Here is a 19,406-nt window from a genome sequence, read left to right on the forward strand (position 1 = left end):
CCTGCTTGGCGGGGCCAATGGGCGGGCGGCGCCAGGTGTGTACTACCTGCACCACGTGGGGCAGGGGGGGCAGGTAGGGCCGCGGCCCACGCGCGGAAAAGCCCGCAGCCATTGCGCCCTTTCCCAGGGGTGCAGCCGGCGTAGGAGCGGCCGTCTGTCCGTCCGTCCGTCCGCCCGCCCCGGGAAAAGAAAGGGGGTGGGTGGGAAAGGGGCTATCTGTGAGCCTCCCCCGCGCCGGGTCCGCGGGGAGCGAGGCCGCGGGTGGGGGCAGTCCTGCTCGGGTCTCGCTTGGAGGTGCCTTGGGCAGAGAAAGTTTCTGGCCTCTTCTCTCCCCTCCTTGCCCCTTCGTTTCCCCCTTTTTTTCCTATTCCCTCCCTGCTCTTTTTATCCTTCCCACTGGTCCCGGTGGCACCATGACGGCGTCTCCCGACTACCTGGTGATCCTCTTCGTGACCACGGCGGGCACCAACGGAGCAAAGCTGGGCTCGGATGAGCGAGAGCTGCTCCAGCTCCTGTGGAAAGTGGTCGACCTGAGGAGTAAGGAGGTATTTTTCCCCCCCCGAAGGGAGAGCACCCCGACCTGCTGCTCCCCTTGGCCCCTGCCGTGCTGGATACAGGCGGGGTGGCCCTGTGGGTGCCCCAGGCTGGAGCAGGCTCCGGTGGAGGGCAAGGGCCGGTGCTGCAGGTGGGGACCTCCAGCCTGGGGAGCTGACTCGCCCCTCCTCTGCTTTCTCTGGAGCTGGGGCACCTGCACGACGTGCTGGTCCGGCCCGACCACCCGGAGCTGACGGCTGAGTGCCAGGAGATCACCCAGGTGGATGTGGAGAGCCTGACGCTGGCTCCACCGCTGGAGCAGGCGTTGAGACAGGTGATACCCCATAACCGGCTGCTGGGCGCTGGTCTCCTATGGGGGCTCCCCGGTGCGGTAGAGGCAGTGTTAGCATCCTTTTATTCCCTCCGCTGCCACTGCAGGGGCAGTGGAGCCTGGCACAGGGGCACCACGGACATGCATGGGCCAGGCAGCCTACCTAGTTGTGGTGGCTTTTGCGGGGATTTCTTCCTTGCTCATTTACCCTGTGACGGACTGAATCCCAAGAGAGGAAGGTCAGGGCATCCCCCTACCCTGGTCTCCTGCATGCTGGACCCTGAGTCTCAGCTGAAGGTGAGCCCCAATCAGAGTTGGAAGAGGCCAAGTTCAGATGCCCCCTCAAAAAGCTGGGTGATGGCTCATCAGTCCTGGGAAGGAGACAGTCCTTAAGCCTCTAGATAAACAGGGAGGTGTGCCTGATTCTTACTGAGGGTAGGGCTGAAAGCCCGTCTCCTTTCCAACGTCCTTGAGTGCTTTGTCCAAAAGGCTCTTCTGCCTCAGTAGTCCCTCAGCTCTTTGCAACTAGCTTTGCGTCTCCATGAAGCTGAGGTTTTGGGGCTTTTTTTTTCCCTTGTGATGTGGACTGTCCGTGTGGCCACTTCTCAGCAGAAGGGGGGGAAAGAGGCAATTCCCTTGTGAAGATATTTGTTGTGAAAGTTATCATGTGCTTAGCTAGTAAGCAACAAATCTACAGAAGTGAAGGACTAGGCTCATAGAAAAAGAAATCCCAGCTCCAAGTTCCTGCTGCCCAGGTATGACATGTTACCAGCTGATGACACTGCTTAGCGCAGCCACTCTGATCTCTTTTATGTGTATGTCGTTTGTTGTTCCTGCTTTCAGTTTAATCAGTCCGTGAGCAATGAGCTGAACATTGGTGTAGGCACTTCCTTCTGTTTCTGTACTGATGGACAATTGCACATTAGGCAGGTTCTGCACCCTGAAGCTTCCAAAAAGGTATGTAGTTGTGGCTTAAGTTTGACTCTTCATATGCCTTATATACCTTCTTGCAAACCTGATTAACCTCTTTTTAGTGTGAGGGTGCCTCCACACAACCGTAGTACAAACATCACTCCTATGTTAATACACTTACCAGGCTAAAGACCCTGTCCGTGTGGAAGGTGTCGGCAATGCCCTGTTCTTTTGTAGCCCTGAGATGGCTTTTTATGTTAAATCAGAAGAAAGACTCTCTTGAATTAGGTGTTTGAGAAAGGAGCAATGCATTGACAGAGTACTTGCAGCTCCCACAGCTGTAGGAGCTACAATGGGTTAACAAGTGGGAATTTGGAAGTGTTGCCAAATAGTTAACCACCTTAATCATAAACTGCCTTTTGAAATTTTACATTCACCTTTAGCTTCAGCAATTTTCAATCTTTGTGCATTCAGCTGACGCTCTGAGGGCGGTGCTCGTATTTGTAATGAGTTGAACAGTAGTTTGAGGCAGGCTATGAGTGATGACTAGTCCCATAGCCTAGAGTTTTCTATAACTTCAGAGTTGCCAAATCGCTAACAGTGTTACCAGGTCCTACCTACTTTTCATTAGCAACAGAGTTGCAGCAATATGCCGAGTCTCTGGTCCTGAAATAACTGCATCAATATTAATAACATCTAGTTTTGTGGCTTGCTATGAGCATGGATTGATCTGTAACTGAGCTATTCTGCTCCCCTCCGTGCCCATCAGTTTGCTGCTTCATCTTTGAAGGGGCACTGCTGCAAGTCTGTGCTGTGACAAAACTGACAGTGGATGAGTTTGTTTATAATACTTGTTGGTGCTCTAAGTATTGATACCTTTGAAGGTTTGGAAGAGAAACAGTGAGCATAATTCATAGTGAAGGGACAATCCTTATGTGTATATATATAACTTGTCTTAGGGTGGAATGTGAGAAAATGGGGAAACAGGTTTTTAACAGACTTTCTTGTCACTTGTAATGGGTGTGTGTTTTATATGGTTAATCTTTCCATGCAGTTAAATTATGTGGATAAAAGAAGGGGCAACTCCTATGATTATTTAAGCTTGCTTGGTGTCGGGGATAGGCATCATTTTTCTATATCATCACAGGGTCACTGATAGGAATAAAATATTCAGCAAAATATTCTGTTGCTGTTTTGTTAAGAATTATTCATTTGAAATATGATCTGTGCTGTCTATCGATTAAGTAAACCAGATGCTTATGAGACCTCTAATAGCCCTTTGGTGAACACCCTAATCCTGAGGTTGGGGTGGGGGGTGACTGAAAATCCAGGTAGGCAGAAATCACTAGGCTCTTGAGAATATATTTATTTCTTTTAAGATGCCCAGACTGTACCAATCTAGCAGCTCATGGTATTCAGATAATAAATCGGCATCAGCTGTTCTAACTGAATGCTGGTGGAATATGGAAATTGATCTCTCACGGAGGAAGAAAAATAGCCACGCTAAAACTAGAGCAGGAAATCTTGGCAAGCACGCCTGCATTTTCATAAGTTGTCTTTAAAGAGTATCATTTGCCTAATGCACCTGTCCATATGCTAAGATAAGCTCTAATGTTCTCAAAGCAGAACTTGTTTTAGAGCCTAAACTTCTTTCTTTGGGCTCCCTAAATGTGCTTTCACATATCCTGTCATTTTGTTGTAATGCCAAGATGCTAGCTAGTCGTTAGTCGCTAAAAGCCCTTACATTTTGTCTAGGGAGGCATTGCAGGCAACAAATAGCCAAGTGGAATACAAAGTGTTGCGTCTATAGGGAGGCTCTGGGTTGAGGAGCTAACTGAAGGAGTAGGGTTTTGTGTTGGTTTAAATAGCTTCCTTCAAGTTTTCTCCATGTCTTCTCCTTCCCACCCCCCAAAAAATTAAAAGCATGTGGTAGGTGTAGTGGTGAGGCAAAAAGGGTTTTATTGACTTCCAGTGGGCTGCGTAACTTGCTCCTGGCTTCATATGCTGCAGTTAAAGCAGTTACCACGCATCGACTGACAGCCTCTGTACCATATCAAACCCTCATCTGTGTACTGTTGGGGGTGTTTTTCTGTAGTTTTCATTTTTATTTTTTTTAAGGGAATAAATATTTGAAGTGTGACTATTCTCTGAAAACTCAGCCTTGTATATAAACCAAAACGTCTTCTGCTAGTCTTGCAAAACTTGCTTGGCTCTATAAACTGAATGGAGTGCCCTCTGGCTTTTTACAGTTAAAACTGGAATCAAGAATTGATGATAAATGTTGCAATAGCAGGCATTTGCTCTCCTACATATATATTGGATTTGAGGCACTAGTAATAACAGCAACTGTTTCTCTGGCAGTGAAAAAGCACATTTTTCTTTTTAAACCACCTAGAGGAAGCCGCTCAAGCAAAAAAACTTATACACACACTTATGTGGCTAAGAAGAGCTATGTGAGTTTCTCTGTAGCAAAGGCTGTTTGTGTTTCCTGCCTGTTATAAGGAAATTGTTAAAAGGTTTGGATCTAAAGACAAAGTAGATTAAACCCACCCCAGCTGACAGTAGTTACTTTGTCCTTTTACAGAATATTTTACTGCCTGAATGCTTCTACTCCTTTTTTGACTTGCGGAAAGAGTTCAAGAAGTGTTGCCCTGGCTCACCTGACGTTAGCAAACTTGATGTTGCAGCCATGAGAGAATGTATCCTTTTAACAGTGATGGTGTCTACTGCTCTTGGAGCTGTGGCTGAATTTTAGGACAGAGGTGCGTGAGTAATGCTTGCAACACATGTTTAGGGGTGGTATAACTTTAATGAGTAACTTGGAGCTGTACTGAACTGTCTCACAAAGATAAAGACATACGAGGATGCATACTCCCATGGGGAAACTCTATTTCTTCTTGACTTCTGTACACTTTCTATACTGTCTTTATAGTTTTGTCTCTATAAACCTCATTTTAGTGTAGCTGGCATATTTGTTCAACTTGTTGATATCAATCCTAATATTAAAGTTGTGACGTTGCTTGTTGCATCAGTTACATTTTTGTTTTATTTTTAGTTAAGAGTGAATGCTGAGAGACCATCTTAATTTTTGGGAGGGGGAATGGTTATTCTTGATGTGAATTTGTATCAAATCTTTAATTCGGTAGTGAACCTAAGGCAGGGATGCTGTTGGCATGTGTGGTATTCACTCTCACGGAAGCTGTACATGTTTCACCTGGCAAGGTGAAACTGGGCTGGCAATAAGATGCAGTCAGTAACGTGTTTCCATATTCAGTGATAGGGATATCTAAAATTACTTTCTGAATAGTCTTAAGTGGTGTGTAAACTAGCCTTGTCTGGCTCTTTACTAGTCCTAGCTTGGTTTTGTCTGCATGCCATGTACAATTACTAGAGCTGAAACTGGGGCTGTGCCTTCTTCCTCGCTTCCCTGGCGGTCTCCCTTGCTGCAGGCTCCGGTCCTCATCTCAGATGTACTCTTGGACATGGAAAACACTTGACTTCCCTACTGACCTATTGAAGGTAGTAAGCACAAAAGCTAGCTAGCAAGGAGGGATAAAAGAATTTGAGAGTATTTTTATTGGGGTTTTTTGTTGTTAATAATTTTTTTCCTCTGACTAGCTTATTGTGTCCATAGAGTGGTTGCTATTAAGAGCTGGTATTTTTCAGACTCAAAAGTCTGTGGCTTCTGAATTATTTTGGCCTTTCACTGCAGGACTGGGATTGCCTGGGCTTTGTACCTGTCTCAGGGGGCATAAAATATCTACGTATGTGCGGGTTTTTTTGTGTTTAACCATAAGGTTGAATACTGTCTGCTCTGCTTTGCCCTCTGTAAATTAAGATTAATCTCCTGTAGTGAAGGGGCAGAAATCACTTCTTCCCCTCCTTTGAAGCAAAGCAGTACATTTTGTGTAGGAGTGTGAATTTTTAAGTAGAAAAGTGAAATAAATGCTTGCGTTACATAGTCTAGAAACTGCGTGATGGACACTTCTTAAAGTTATGGTCAAAAACTTAAGACATTGTTTAGGGATGTTTTGACATGATCTGGAGAAGTTGAAGATAGCAAGCTACTTTGGCTGTATTGGAGAGATGCCTTTGCTTTCTCCTTGTGTGAGCGTCTGGTTTATGTTTGCCACTGTGGAAGCAGTCATATGACTCTAGCCATCTGGAGTGTCACTGGTCAGCTAAGGCACAGTGACAGGCTCTGTACCCCCTGCCTGCTGGGAGAGGGGAGCAGACCACCCTGCATTACCCAACTGTCAGGGAGCCCCTAAAGAGTCAGTACCATATGAGGGTGGTTTTGGCGGTTGCCGGTAGTATTTCCTCCAAGTTTCTAGAGGCCCAGTCAGTCTATCCAAATGCTCTCAACTTGAGACTGAATTCTGGATCTGACATGCTGCTTAAGGTATATAAACCTAAACAACTTCATTTTTGTTTTATATTAATCTTTGTGGTTTGTCTTATTTTGTAACTGCCGATGCTCTTATTTGTAAACTTGCTATGTTTATGCAATGTGGCTGAAATTAACTGTCTCTGCCCTACATTGCTTGAGAGTGGGGGCTGAAGATGCAGGTACCAAAAAGGTAAAATAACTTTTGTTTCACTTTTATCGACAAATATGATTATTTTCTTTCTCCTCACCTTGCTGAAATGTACCAACTTAACCTCCTCGGTGTCAGAAGCTGTACAAGACAATTGCATTTGGAGAGACTGGTGTGTATGTAGTGCTTCTGATTAAAAAAAGTTGAAGCAAGTGCTAAGCAGGTACTAATATTAATTCAAACAGTTATGTGCAGAGATTTTAGGTTTTTTCCCCTTCTTCATGTAAGCGGGACAGCTACTTTCTTCCTGAGACAGTTATGTAGCAAAGAAAATGTCTAAATGAAAATTAACTTGAAGTGGATATGCTGGGGCGGGGGGCACAGAAACAAATGGAATAGGTTGAAATGAAGGTGCAGATTAGCGCACAGAATCGGACCAAGCTCTTGTTATTCTTGTAAAAAATGCAAATCTTCCCTCCCCTCCCCCCCCTCCCCCCATAGCTAAAGCGGCTGCATGAGTGGAATCTTCCCTGATTTGTGCCACACAAACTATACTGGGCCAGGTTTGTTAGCATTTGGTGGGGAAAGAAGCTTTTGCTTCAGGGGTAGGGTACCGACTAGAGGCGCAGGAGACCTGCGTTAACTGGTAGGAGCAGGAGTAGAATGATTTTTGCGCACATCCCTTCATGTACTTATGTCTCTGTTCACCTGCATGTATGATGGCTGTGATCAGTGAGAGGAAACTTCTGTGATATGAAAGAGTTAAGGGAAAGCTGGGTATTACTGTACAGTCATTTAAAGTACTAGAAGTCTTCCAAATGCTTTTATTTTGATGGGTAGCATTTGATTAAACAACAAATTACAGGCAAATGGAGAAGGTACTCTATTGTTCCCAGCAGTCAGGGGAAATAATTTCCTACTGCACAGTCATGCAAGATATATATTCCAGTGTATATAACACACAGGATAGTTTGTGCTTGGCTATGTATTTCTTGCAGATAAGGCAAGCACAACCTTGAAAATGAACATAAAGATATTAAGCTGAATAATTGGCTGGGTTATTCTTTCTTTAGAAAGTACTTTTAGGTCTTACTGTTTCAGCAAACGACTTGAAATTGTGTACAGCAATGAAATCATTCCAAATCCAAGAGCTCAGGTAAAAGCTCTGCGTTACCCCACCAAGTTATAAACTTCATGTACAAACAGCCACTGATTTCTTTTAATGCAAGATAAGGAAATGTTTAAAATGCCGTGGGATTTGAGGGACCGAGGAAGAACTGAGAGTAGTTGTAACTGTTATCTCTGAGTACTACTGCTGCCTAACTTACAGCTTCAAAACAGTTTTTGGTGTAGGATAGAGTCTTCAGGCAGACTTTCTTTAGTCAGTATTGTGTAAGAGTAGCGACAGCAGGACAATTATGAGAAATTTCGAGTAACAAAAAGAACTTGAGAGAAGTGATCATGTTCTGGCAGAGAAAGGAACTCGGGTCTGTCGAAATCTTCTTTTTTAAACATGTGTAAGTATACAAAAGGAGCAGGGTTGTTCTTGCACCCTCTGTACCTCCCATACTTGCTGCACTTCTTGATTTGCAAAGCTTGCTGAGCCAGTTTTTACCACTGTGAGTGCCTTCAGGGTGGAGTGAACAAAGCTTGCATGACTATTCGTATTCAGTCTGCAGAAGACTCATCCTTTGCCTCAAGATTGGGTGTGCAGAAGCCATTAAACGGCAAATAGCTCTTGCTTCCTCCAGTGCATGGTTTGCTCCACTCACACCTTACTAGGGGTTATCCTTACAAACCCAGTTCAGAAGTATCTGCTGGGTGTTGTCAGTAGAAACACAGGCGTACTTCAGAACAACCTGCTTAATATGCTGGATATGATCTGGATACTGCAATACTGAAATTTGTTTTGTTTTTTGTTTTTTGTTTTTTTTTTTTTTACCTGGGTGTCTTGAAAACAGTGATGTGGAACGCAGTTATAAAAGGACTGAACTCTGGCAATAAAAAGCCCACTATTGGGTATTACCTGAGAATCTTGCGTATTGCTTTTTGTATTTCTTGTGATAGTACACAGGACCTGGGTAATATCAGATAAACTTTATGCAAAGTAGTATTTTAAAAGATGTAATCTTGTGCCTGAAGAGACTTAAAAACAGAACAGAAGGTGAAGAGGATCAGTGCAGAACACAAGTGCAATTGCTAGTTTGTCATCTTATCTCAGAGCTAAGTTGGTTGTTCGGTGTTCCTTTTGCCATAGTTGAGAAAGGATTTCAGACTCTGAGAAATGGAAGAGACAGTGGGAGAGTAGGAGTCTTGGAGGGCACTGGCGGTGGGTAAAGCCATGGTGACAAATCTGAGGAAATGGTTACATGATTTAGAAATGTCTCCCATATTATGTAAGCAACTCTGATATAGAATATGCTCACACACACCCCTTAATAACTTGTGGAGTGTTGCGGGAGGTGCTACTGCAGCTGCACAGCAATATTAAGAAGTCCCTTGTTTCCCATACTGCCTTGTTATTTGGGTGCGTCTTTTGCCTGTTGCTTCATTTAGAATATACGTGTGCATGCTATTGCATATAGTAGCTTTAGACAGCCAGGTGTGTCTTCTAATACTTCTTTAAATGTGAACTTGGATTTATCCACTGCAATCAACTCTTTCCAATTGCCCAGGAGAGTCAATCTTTAAATATTACTGTACACAAACACAAGTGTGGTTGGACTCCTATTCCTTCAGAGGGCAAGGGGTGGGTTTTATAAAAACTATTCCATTAACAGTTTTTCCTAAATGTCCAGAGACCATTTGTGTGTAGTTAGTCTTGTTCATTAGAACTCAGGTCTTAACTTAATTAATGTGATTATTAACATGCTCCTTTACATATGCAGAAAACTATCAATTTTCTTCTCCAATCTTGCCTAAAAGCCTTGCTTCTAGCTAATCAGAGGCAAAAGTGTGAGCAATTTCTCATTCCTACTAATGTTGATGACTTTCTTCCTCCCTTCCGACTGTGTTTATATTAATCTAGAGTTCCTTGGCACAACTGACTCGCTGTGTCTGAACACCTGGTACCAACTTCTGTCGGCATTAGGACATTTTTAGGAATTATATCTCCTGTTGATCAATATTTTCAATGAAAAGGTTTTCTGAAGAAAATGAACATGGGGTGGTGGAGTTGGTTTTTTCCTCATGTGATAGACTTGCTTCAAATTCCCAGCTCCTTCACACTGCTGCATTCCCCTCTCCAGCAGCTGATTGCTTGTAGGGATCTTTGGCTCTGCAAAGAGGAAATACTGAAACACCTCTTCAGTTTTGACAGCACAGTCTAACAGCTAAGTGCACGTGTGCACACATGTGTAGGCATGTCCCCTGCCGTAATAGCTATTGAAACTTCTACCCAGTTTCTCTTGACTTTGACAGAGGAAAAATAAAAGTTCCAAAATCTTAATAAAAATGGTCAGGCAAGACCAGGGTTCCAATACCTACTTCTTCAGCAGTTTCTGGTTCCCTGGATGGGCAGCAGAGTCTCTGTGTAAGTGCTTAAATTCTTAGATGCTGCAGGGGGAAGGGTGTCAGGAAAAGGAGAAGCACTCCTCTGCTTTGTTACAGGAGGTGCCCAGAGACATCTGTGTGGTGCTGATAAAGCCCACTCTGTGCAAGGGAGTCTTTGTGGACTATTTTGTTTTCTTTTCAACCCCCTTTCCCCAGGGGGCAGGGAGGGAGATGAGCTTGAGTGTACATTTTACAAAGAGATACTGCAATGTTTTCTTGTCATAGATACTGATAGTCTCTTAAACTGTACTTTGGGGTTGTTGCATGTGTTTGTTCAGGATTTTTAGCTTGGTTTTTAAGAAAACCATTCAATGTTCTCACTATACTCCAAAGAAGGTACCAGGAGGGAGGGTAGTGGCAATGGCTCACAAACTGTGTTTAGTCAAGCAGTTGGAGGGGAGGGATCACTGGTTTAAGTTTTCTATTTTTAAACTATGTTAATTCACTTAAACTTCAAATGTTCTTGCAAGACTAAGCACCATCCTCTCACCTTCCATACTCCAATGCTCATTTTAAACCAACAAAGCCTCTAAATCAAATTAGCCTCGAAGTGTATTGTGTTGGCAAGGCAGCTTTCCTTTCCTTGCTGTGGAAGAGGAGTTCATTAATTCAGTTGAAATTATTTTTCATCTCACAACAAGAGAACAGTTAAACTTCAAAAACAATTAGAAAAAATGTGTTTTGTAGGAGTGACTTGCAGTCATCCCACAAATAATAAAGATGACTTTATTTCACAATGAAATTTGTGCTGTGTCCCCTGTTGATGAGATGATAGGACAAAGCTGGTGTGTGGTGTCTGTTCCCAACAAGCTGCTATTCTGTTCCCTGCCTTTCATGTAGGCACCTGCTAGCTCAAAAATGTGCTCAGCTCTAGGTGGAGAAAACTTTTTTTTTTGTTTTAGGAGGAACCTTGCTATCTTGGACTGAGAAGCAACTTCTGAGCACAAAATGCAGGCTCTTTTGACCACTTGAAATGTGTCTCTTGTAGTTTTGTGGGAATGTGGGCAAATAATTGGTGCACTTGACTGTTTCAACTGTCTTGTATTACTGTACTGCCATGCCAGGAGAGGTCTTGTTTAAGAAACTCCTTTACTTTTGCTCTAATGTCTTGATGTAAAGTAATTAAATAAAGAAGTCCTATTCCTAGACTACTTTATATTTCATTTCTTGTTCTGTACTTGTTTTTTTTACCCTACACTCATCAAAGAAGGAGATGTGGGTAGAAAGGACCTTTTTAAAAAATGGTTTTATAAACAATGGAGTAGAGTTATAAGTAATCTTAGAGTCTTGTAGCTTTGGTGTTAGAGGGGCAAATACGAAGGGAAGGGGGGAGAGATACCATAGTAAACTGTTTAAAACTGTATGGGGAAAAAAGGTGGTATGTGCAACTTAAATCAGGCTCCCTTTATAAACATGGGGATTTTCATCTGGTCATTTTACAGCTTGTCTTTCTAGGACAGAACATTTCCTCCTCTCTATTGGCAGGAGAGCTTATCCTTGCTATCATCTTCTGAAATCCTTCAGACTGAAGAAGTTATGAGTTGTGGGACTCTATTTTGTCTCTTGGTTGTCCACAATGGTGCATTCTTACCAGATTCTGAAAATGGTTCTGCATAACAGCAAAAAACTCAGGTTGTAGCTTGTAATAGGCAAGGTTTAGACATGGTGTCATTTGTGAATTTTGTCAGAGTGGTAAGATATTTATCCTACTTTGGGATTTACTTGTTCAGAAAGCATGTGGTATATCCTCTTATTTCTGGAGCTTCTCCTCCTTCCCCAAATCTTACCCTAGAGAGTAAAGATGATAATTAAAGAGGACAGGATTCCAGTTTCTTATGCATGCAAAAGTGTGTCTGTCTGTCAAACATACATAATGCATGAGTATATTAAATATATATGTCTTTATTATGGGGTCTTATGTCCCCAGACACTTTCTGGAGTGACCTCACACTCCCACAGGTGGCAGTAGTTAGAGGCCAAGGCAGAACAACTAATGTGTCCCAGCAGGAAAATGGATTAAATCTTCCCCTGAGAAGTGACTTACCATCAAGGATAACATGAAAGCTTGTTGCTCTAGCAGGAAGCCAATTAGAAATCTGTTTGATGATGATTGACTTAACTCCAGCATGAAGATTTAAATCTTGACAAGAACAGTCCAGCATTTCCCTATGGAGCCTCTCAAGTTGAAGATATGGGGAATATAATTTTAACACTAATATCTGAACCATACAGTAAGTGATTGTGATGAACAGGTTTTCATTATTGCTTGCTTAGTTTTTCCTGCCTCTCCTGTATGCTGAGGAAAAAGAAAATAACTTGTGCTGTGTTTCATAGATCACAGATTTTCAGATCCAGAAAGAGTGAACTACAAATTTGAAAGTGGGCCTTGGTAAGTACCTTCTCCCTCTTCTTGCTGGACTCCCCCACCTTTCTTTTTCACCCGAGATACTGCTTAGATAAGCTCTACTTCTCTGTATTCCTAATTTGCAAATAGATATTAGCATTATTTTTATTTATATAGCCACTGCTGTGGGAATAAATTATATGCTTTAAGTGGGAAAGGGAACAGATATTCTATGAGTCTATGATCAGATGCCAGCCAGTTTTCTTGCTAGGCTCAGTGTTGCCTGGTAGCTGCTGGTAGTTCTGTGTTCTGCTAATACCGCTTATAATGGGCGTTGAGTGTGTTGGCTATTAACAAAGAATGTAAGCGCTTTTGCAGAAGTAACCCTATTGGTACTAACGCTTATACTTTTCCTGCAATTTGCTTCACAGTTACTGAATACACATAATGATTATTTTTTTTAGAGAGAGAAGAAACATTTCCATAAAGATATTACGACAAAGATACCAGTAAATTGCTTAAGCGATGATGATTGTCTTCTCAAATATGTTTTAAACATAAAACTTTATCTGCTTTTTATGACTATTCTGTTGTGGTTTGGGGTTTTTTTGTTTGTTTATTTTGTTTTAATGGAATCATGCTTTTTTTTTGTGCAAATACTGATTATTTTTTTCAATGGTTTGGTGGATACTCCCTCTGCAGTACCAGAAGAGACTGGTGTTAAACTGACCTTATTTAGATTCCTATCTTGCGTGAATACTTACTTCCCTCTTTCAGATTAAGGAACTGTCATAATGGTAGATGATGCTTGCATTTCTGAGCCAAAAGAAGCAAGAAAAGAATGCAACAATATTGGCAGAAAGTATCGAGGGAGATTAGTTCAGGGGTTATGTTTTAGCATTGTTCTAAGCTTTCTCCCTTTCAGTCACAAAATGCTGGGATGAGGTGGAAGATTCCCATCTTGTTTGCGATAGTGAGAAGTACAGAATTAGGAGGCGGTGGGGTGGGGGCAGTTTGGGACAGACACATACAGAAAGATACAGAAAGGCCACCTGAGAAATTAAAATGTAAGTGAAAAGCAGACCCTCCTACAACAGGGCATACCACAGCTCTTTTGTACGAGGGAGTCCTCTGCTGCTGAACACCACTTCAACCGCTTAATCAATTACATAGTTTCTGCTGTGCAAAAACCTGTCCTTGCAATAGCCAGAAAGGCAGCCTTGGGTAGCTGTGTTTTGTTCTACATGGCACTTTTAACACGTAAGAGAACAAAAGAGGCTGTGGTAATGACCAATTAAACCTGGCTTTCTGTGGCTGAGCTATTCCCATGCTAAGCAGCCAATGTAGCCTGTAGCTATATTCGTCTCTAGTAGCACAGTGATGGCCTGAACAAGCAATGTTAAGGCTAAACTCTTTGGGCAGATTTGGTCAGATCTCTGACAGATTTGGTCTTGGCTTGTGACTGGCTCTTACATGCTGTCGCAGTACAAATAATAAGCACTAACCTCAGTTACATCTAACTTCTCTGCTTCAACTTCCACTTAGCTAAGATTAGAATAGCAAATTTAATTTTATACCAGTAACTCGGTTCAGACAATGAAGAAGCACAAACCATTTGTATGTCAGGAGCAGGGAGTAAATTGGAAACATGCTCAAAGAGATGACAGCTCAGGAACAAATGTGGTGAAGCAGGAAAGGGGAGCATGGAAAGGGGCAGCTTAAGAGAGCAGATGTTCCCTGAGGACAGACGTGTGAAGTGGCTTTGGATGGTGGTGGCATTTAGCCCTCACTGCACTGGCAGTACCGTCTAGCAGACACGGAGCGGGGACAGAAGCCTGTCCCTGGAGCGCAGGTGATGAGCAGGGAGGGTGGTGTGTGGCGGATACTACAGGAAGATGTCTTTGCATTACTCTCTCTTTCTGTGCTTGCAGCAGCAAGATGGAACTTGTGGATGACAATGCTGTTATCCGAGCAAGAGGATTACCATGGCAGTCATCTGACCAGGACATAGCAAGATTCTTCAAAGGCCTAAATATCGCTAAGTTAGTGGCTAAGAATTTACTTCTACATTTGTAGTACTCTTTCTGCATCAGTCATGGATTTTTACCTCTCTTTTGATTTAAATCCTGCAGGGGAGGTGCTGCACTCTGTCTCAATGCCCAAGGGAGGAGGAATGGGGAGGCTCTTGTGAGGTTTGTAAGTGAAGAGCATAGAGATCTAGCGCTACAAAGGCACAAGCATCACATGGGGAATCGATACATCGAGGTGCGTGGCACTGGCTTTGAAATCCTCTTCTCGACAGGAGTCCAAATAGCATGCCAATCACATGTTCTCTTTTCTTTCCTTAGGTATACAAGGCAACAGGTGAAGACTTCCTTAAAATTGCAGGAGGTAATTTTTAGGGAATGAGAAGGGAGGGTTTGTTCCATCAGCATCTGTAACTTTTAGCTGTGAACTACTCCTGTTGGATGTGGCCTTTCATTTTCTTTCTTTGAACGAGTAGTTGGCTGGTGTGTTGATTGCTATGTACTCTGCTAGCAGCAGTCCAGAATGTTCCATGATTTATCTGTCCATCTTTCTCTTCCACATTCTTGCCCTTTTCAAGCAGCCTATCAAATAAGGGTTTGATCAGGCAAGGTGATCTTGCATATGAACTTAATTTACTAGGTCATCTTCTTAACTGAAGGGACCTAAATGTTATTGATTGCTGAAAAACAAAACCAGAATAGTTTTTCAAAACAATATGACTTCTGTTGCTGTGGAAACTTGCACATAAAAGCAAACAGATATCGCAGTGTAAATAACAAGGGATTTATGGAACTGATTTTCTTCAAATCAAATCTTTGCCTCAATCTAAAGGGGGAATTTAGGGGGAATGCTTGTTAAATGGAATATTGAAATATTTGTAGCCTTTAATCGAGAGGCTGCAAAACTTGCCCTACAAACCCTCCTGCAGTCTCTTTTCCTTCCCTTCATGACTGCAAGCATACAGAATTTGACTTAAGATCCAAGATGCTGTTATGAATCTATAATACTACCTTAAGGTCCTTGTTGGTTCCTGACAGAGGTTTGGTCTGGGGGTTGTAAATGACTAACTGGATGTCTGAGGTTGAGGTTTCAGAGTGGGAGAGGCTATTAAGCTGTCAAATAAATAGCTAATTGATAGGCTTGGTAATAGTTACACCATTCAAAGTAAAGACATTGCACACTGACTTTAGGGAAAAATGGTACATGTCTGATACCACTGAACTTTTTTGCAGAGTGAGCTAGCTGTAAGTGAAAGGACCATATTAAGATGTGAAGTTGGTTAGCAGCTAGCTTTGGTTAGGGTAGTCTTATAAGTAAGAGCATCAGTGGTCTTCTCCTGGAGATACTGGAAGTAGAATTGGCAGACTGACAGCTATCAGGATAGGATGAAATTCCTGGGCTGTTTTCAACGTGCCCTTCCAACTTTCTTTCCAGCACGATGGTCTGGGTACTTGGTTAGTGTATATTATGGCTTCAGAGCATGCCGAAGGTATTAATAAGTTAGGAAGGTGAGGTGCGTGGTAGCTCAGTTACTGCTAAGGCAAGAGATTCACAGAGCATGCTTTCCTTGGGCTCTGAATGTTATAAGTACTTTCTATTTTCCCTTTGAATAAGAATGTATCTCTTCCAAATGATGGAGTAACGTTGTTAGACTTTAATGGGAAGTGTCCTATACAGTATTTCTAGTTTGTTGAAGTAGGACATCTTTTCCTGACTTTGGAAGCAAATGTTGTTCTACCTGCTCAAAAAATGTCTGGGAGGAGGAGGTAGCTATGCCAGGCTTGCTTGTGGTTTTATGTGGCTGCCTGGACTTCAGTGCTTCTGTTCTTTTTTGTTAAAGGCACTTCCAACGAGGTTGCACAGTTCTTGTCGAAAGAAAACCAAGTGATTGTCAGGATGCGAGGTCTTCCTTTCAATGTGACAACAGAAGAAGTGCTGACATTCTTTGGCCAGCACTGCCCTGTAACAGGAGGAAAGGAGGGAGTCCTGTTTGTCACGTACCCTGACAGCAGGCCAACAGGGGATGCCTTTGTGTTGTTTGCTTGTGAGGAATATGCACAAAATGCACTGAAAAAGCATAAGGACTTGCTGGGGAAAAGGTACATTGAACTCTTCAGGAGCACTGCAGCAGAAGTTCAGCAGGTAGGTGTAAAGCTTACAGACATTGGCTTCTTGTAATCCAAACTCCTACACTGGCATACACCAGTGGAAGCAAATGCTGCTTGGCCATGACTTGAAAGTAGCTTTTCTCTTTCACTCTTGGCTGTTGCTGGAAAGAGTACTGTCTGAATTTCCATGAGGTTTTGTTCTCTCTGAATGTAAGATCTTTTGGTATATGGACGTTCTCAATCATACATACAAACCTTTGGGGGTTTGGCTTCCAATAGCCTTGCAAACAGCAGTTATAGCAAAAAGTTTATGTGGGTCTAGTGCTTTTTTTTTCCCCACGACAGATACTGAACTTTTCTAAGTCCAATGATGGTCTATTCAGAAGGAGCGTTAGCAACAAATCTTGATCTAAAAGACTTACCTTCTGTCACCTGCACAGAAAAACAGGGTCTTTTGATGTATTTGTCGTCTTCAGAGCAATGTATCTGTAGAGTCTAACAAACTGGCCATCTTCTGCCAGCACCGGCTACCTAGCAGAGGGTGGTAGGACTTTGTGAAACTGGGCCTGAAGAGTGCCACCTCCTGCATTAATGGTCCATCAAGCCACGTTAATTGCGGTTATGCTGTTAGGGAAAGGAGGCAGGGCTGAGAGGATTGCGTACGTATGTCTCCAAAGACTTGTAGCATTTCAGTTGAGGTCTCAACGTGATTCTATAAAAGGTCTCAACGTGATTCTAAAAGGTCTCGTCTATGATACAAATTACGGCCAACCAATAACCATGTCATTGTAACTAAGCAATGGCACAGCTGATTCCCCAAATACATAGATATCAGTGCCTCATTTGAAGGGTGACACTAAAGATTAGAGGGCATAGCTGCAACACTCATGCTTGTCATTGTATTTTTCTCAAAGGCTCTCATAAGTTTCTTTGTTTGGCAAAACCTTCTGATACCGGTATAAATGTAAATCTTAATCTTGCTCAGAGAAAGTTAAAGGGCAGTGATTGAACATGCAGTGAACTCCTGACCAAAGCAGGGTTTTTACTGTTAAAATTAGTAATAAGAAATCTCAAATTACGACTCCATTACAGGTACTGTGACTCAGTAACGCCTCCTATGTTACTTGATGGACTACTGCATCTCAAGTTAGGGCTGTTTGGTAGTGAAATATGCTGCTTGTTCCCAGTCTCTCCTGAAGTTCTGCAGAGGAGATATTTTTGGGTAGAAGTGTAACCATGCTTCTGTAGAATGCTTTGGGATATTTTCCCAATAAAGATACTATAGAAATACAGGCTTCATGTTCTAAGAGGTCGAGGTCTTCTGAGAGTTGCATGACAGTTCAAGTAAATTCTCCAAAACAAAATTATGTTTTTCAGGAAAGAATGATCCAAAGATTTACTTTAAAACATCTGAATTCTAAGCACTCCTGCTGTGATTTAAGCCCAGAATCTAGCTCACTTATTTCTTGAAATACTGCCAAGAGTGAAAACAGACTGCATTGGTGTTACGTTCAGTTCCTCTGAGCTGAAGAATGAATAAGGAGGCTTTCTGTAACATCTGTGTTTTCTGGTTTTACAGGTGCTGAACAGGTACTCTTCCACACCTCTCATTCCTCTCCCAACACCACCTATTCTTCCAGTATTACCTCAACAATTTGTGCCTCCCACTAACATCAGAGACTGCATACGTTTGCGTGGTCTTCCCTATGCTGCTACTATAGAGGACATCCTGGAGTTCTTGGGGGAGTTTTCTACAGATATTCGGACGCATGGAGTTCACATGGTACTAAATCACCAGGTTGGTAGGCACCACTTTTCTAGACAGTCTGTGCCAGTGGCCTGTATATGTGAACATGGCCCTCCTGATGATTTCAGTAGGGAAGCACCTTCAGGATTAACACCAATAGCATTTAATTAGACTCCAGTTCTCCTCTAAAAGAGTACTGGCAATAGAGGTGTTGGCTTATTTGAACCCTGCTGCTGCATTTGCTGTAGAGTGATTTCTGTTACTGAGACGCATGTGCCTAAAGCAGTTTTGGAGGTGTTGGTGCTCCCAGAGCAGCAGCTGTGGTCCTGCACCATAGGAGGCTCGGCACAACAGCATGCATAATTCCTCTTGTACCAGGCAAGGAGTATCTTCAAAACAAAAACGTGGGCAACATTAGCTCTCAAAGGAGTGGTTTGCCCCAGCCTTGCTGAACATGTCTCAGGTATATCTGAGGACAAATGTGACTGCAGCCTTTTAGAGACAGGATTTCCTATGGCATAAGTCAGCAGCTGAAGTTTCAGGTTTCCTGAACTGTGTCATTGCTTTCTTTAAACAGTCAGCTAAGCACCAAGATTAACAGCTTATTAACATGTATAAACAGTCACATCTTTGCCATTGTTTTCTGGAAGCAGTTTCTACCAAAACTTTTTAGACAAAGGATTGTGCATTGTTGTAATCACTTTTATCTGCAGAGTCTTGTGACTTCAGGGGGAGGAGAGGGCAGGTCCTCTAATTCTATGGAGATGCCCTGAGTGGTTGCACTGGTTACACTGATTATTGTGGTATAGAAACGGTTGTTCTAAAATTGTTTTGGTTGACACTTAACCTAAGCTGAAACTACAAAATTCTTCCTTGTCCTGGAGTAGGGCTTCTGTGTTTCAAGGACATGGGGAGGGAGAAGGAACTATAGAGAGGTACTGGACTAACTATCTAAAGAGATTCCTGTGTCTGTGAGGACTTGACCTAGCCAAGGCTGAAAAACTATGTGGAATGTGCAAGGCTGGGAGATGCTAAGAAAAGATGCTGATGTTAAAGCACAAGTAATGGTTTACAGTAGTATCTGCCTTTGAGAGCAGTAATGAAAGAACCTGGAGGAAGAAATAGGGGTGTGTGTATAGTCCTGAGGGCTGTCTGCCACCCCTGCCCAAAGCTGTCAGATTTCTTCCCCCCCCATTGCTTTTGCCTGACTACTACATTGTTATCTTTCTGCGTGCTCTCCCTACTCCTACCGTTCCTGGTTTCAACCCTGTAATCATGAACAACTGTGTAAAGGATGGTAATAAAGTTGTTC

At 42.7% G+C, this 19,406-nt stretch overlaps 1 protein-coding gene across 8 annotated transcripts in view; it reads left to right on the forward strand.

Moving 5' to 3' along the window:
* The window catches only part of ESRP1 (epithelial splicing regulatory protein 1), a 53,397-nt gene continuing 33,991 nt past the window's right edge, over positions 1-19,406 (forward strand). For 3 of the 8 annotated variants that reach the window (XM_075085424.1, XM_075085422.1, XM_075085421.1), the window contains exons 1-11: positions 78-545; positions 740-868; positions 1,709-1,822; positions 4,362-4,476; positions 12,000-12,098; positions 12,202-12,256; positions 14,143-14,253; positions 14,344-14,476; positions 14,560-14,602; positions 16,080-16,381; positions 17,927-18,145. In XM_075085424.1, the coding sequence (XP_074941525.1) occupies positions 414-545; positions 740-868; positions 1,709-1,822; positions 4,362-4,476; positions 12,000-12,098; positions 12,202-12,256; positions 14,143-14,253; positions 14,344-14,476; positions 14,560-14,602; positions 16,080-16,381; positions 17,927-18,145 (1,452 nt within the window). In that variant the 5' untranslated portion in view covers positions 78-413. Of the gene's footprint in view, positions 546-739; positions 869-1,708; positions 1,823-4,361; positions 4,477-11,999; positions 12,099-12,201; positions 12,257-14,142; positions 14,254-14,343; positions 14,477-14,559; positions 14,603-16,079; positions 16,382-17,926; positions 18,146-19,406 lie in introns of all 8 variants that reach the window. The other 5 variants (XM_075085416.1, XM_075085417.1, XM_075085419.1 and 2 more) reach the window with 5 other exon arrangements.

The sequence above is a fragment of the Phalacrocorax aristotelis genome, chromosome 2 (assembly GCF_949628215.1).
Source record: "Phalacrocorax aristotelis chromosome 2, bGulAri2.1, whole genome shotgun sequence".
In the NCBI taxonomy this organism is placed as follows: Eukaryota; Metazoa; Chordata; class Aves; order Suliformes; family Phalacrocoracidae; genus Phalacrocorax; species Phalacrocorax aristotelis.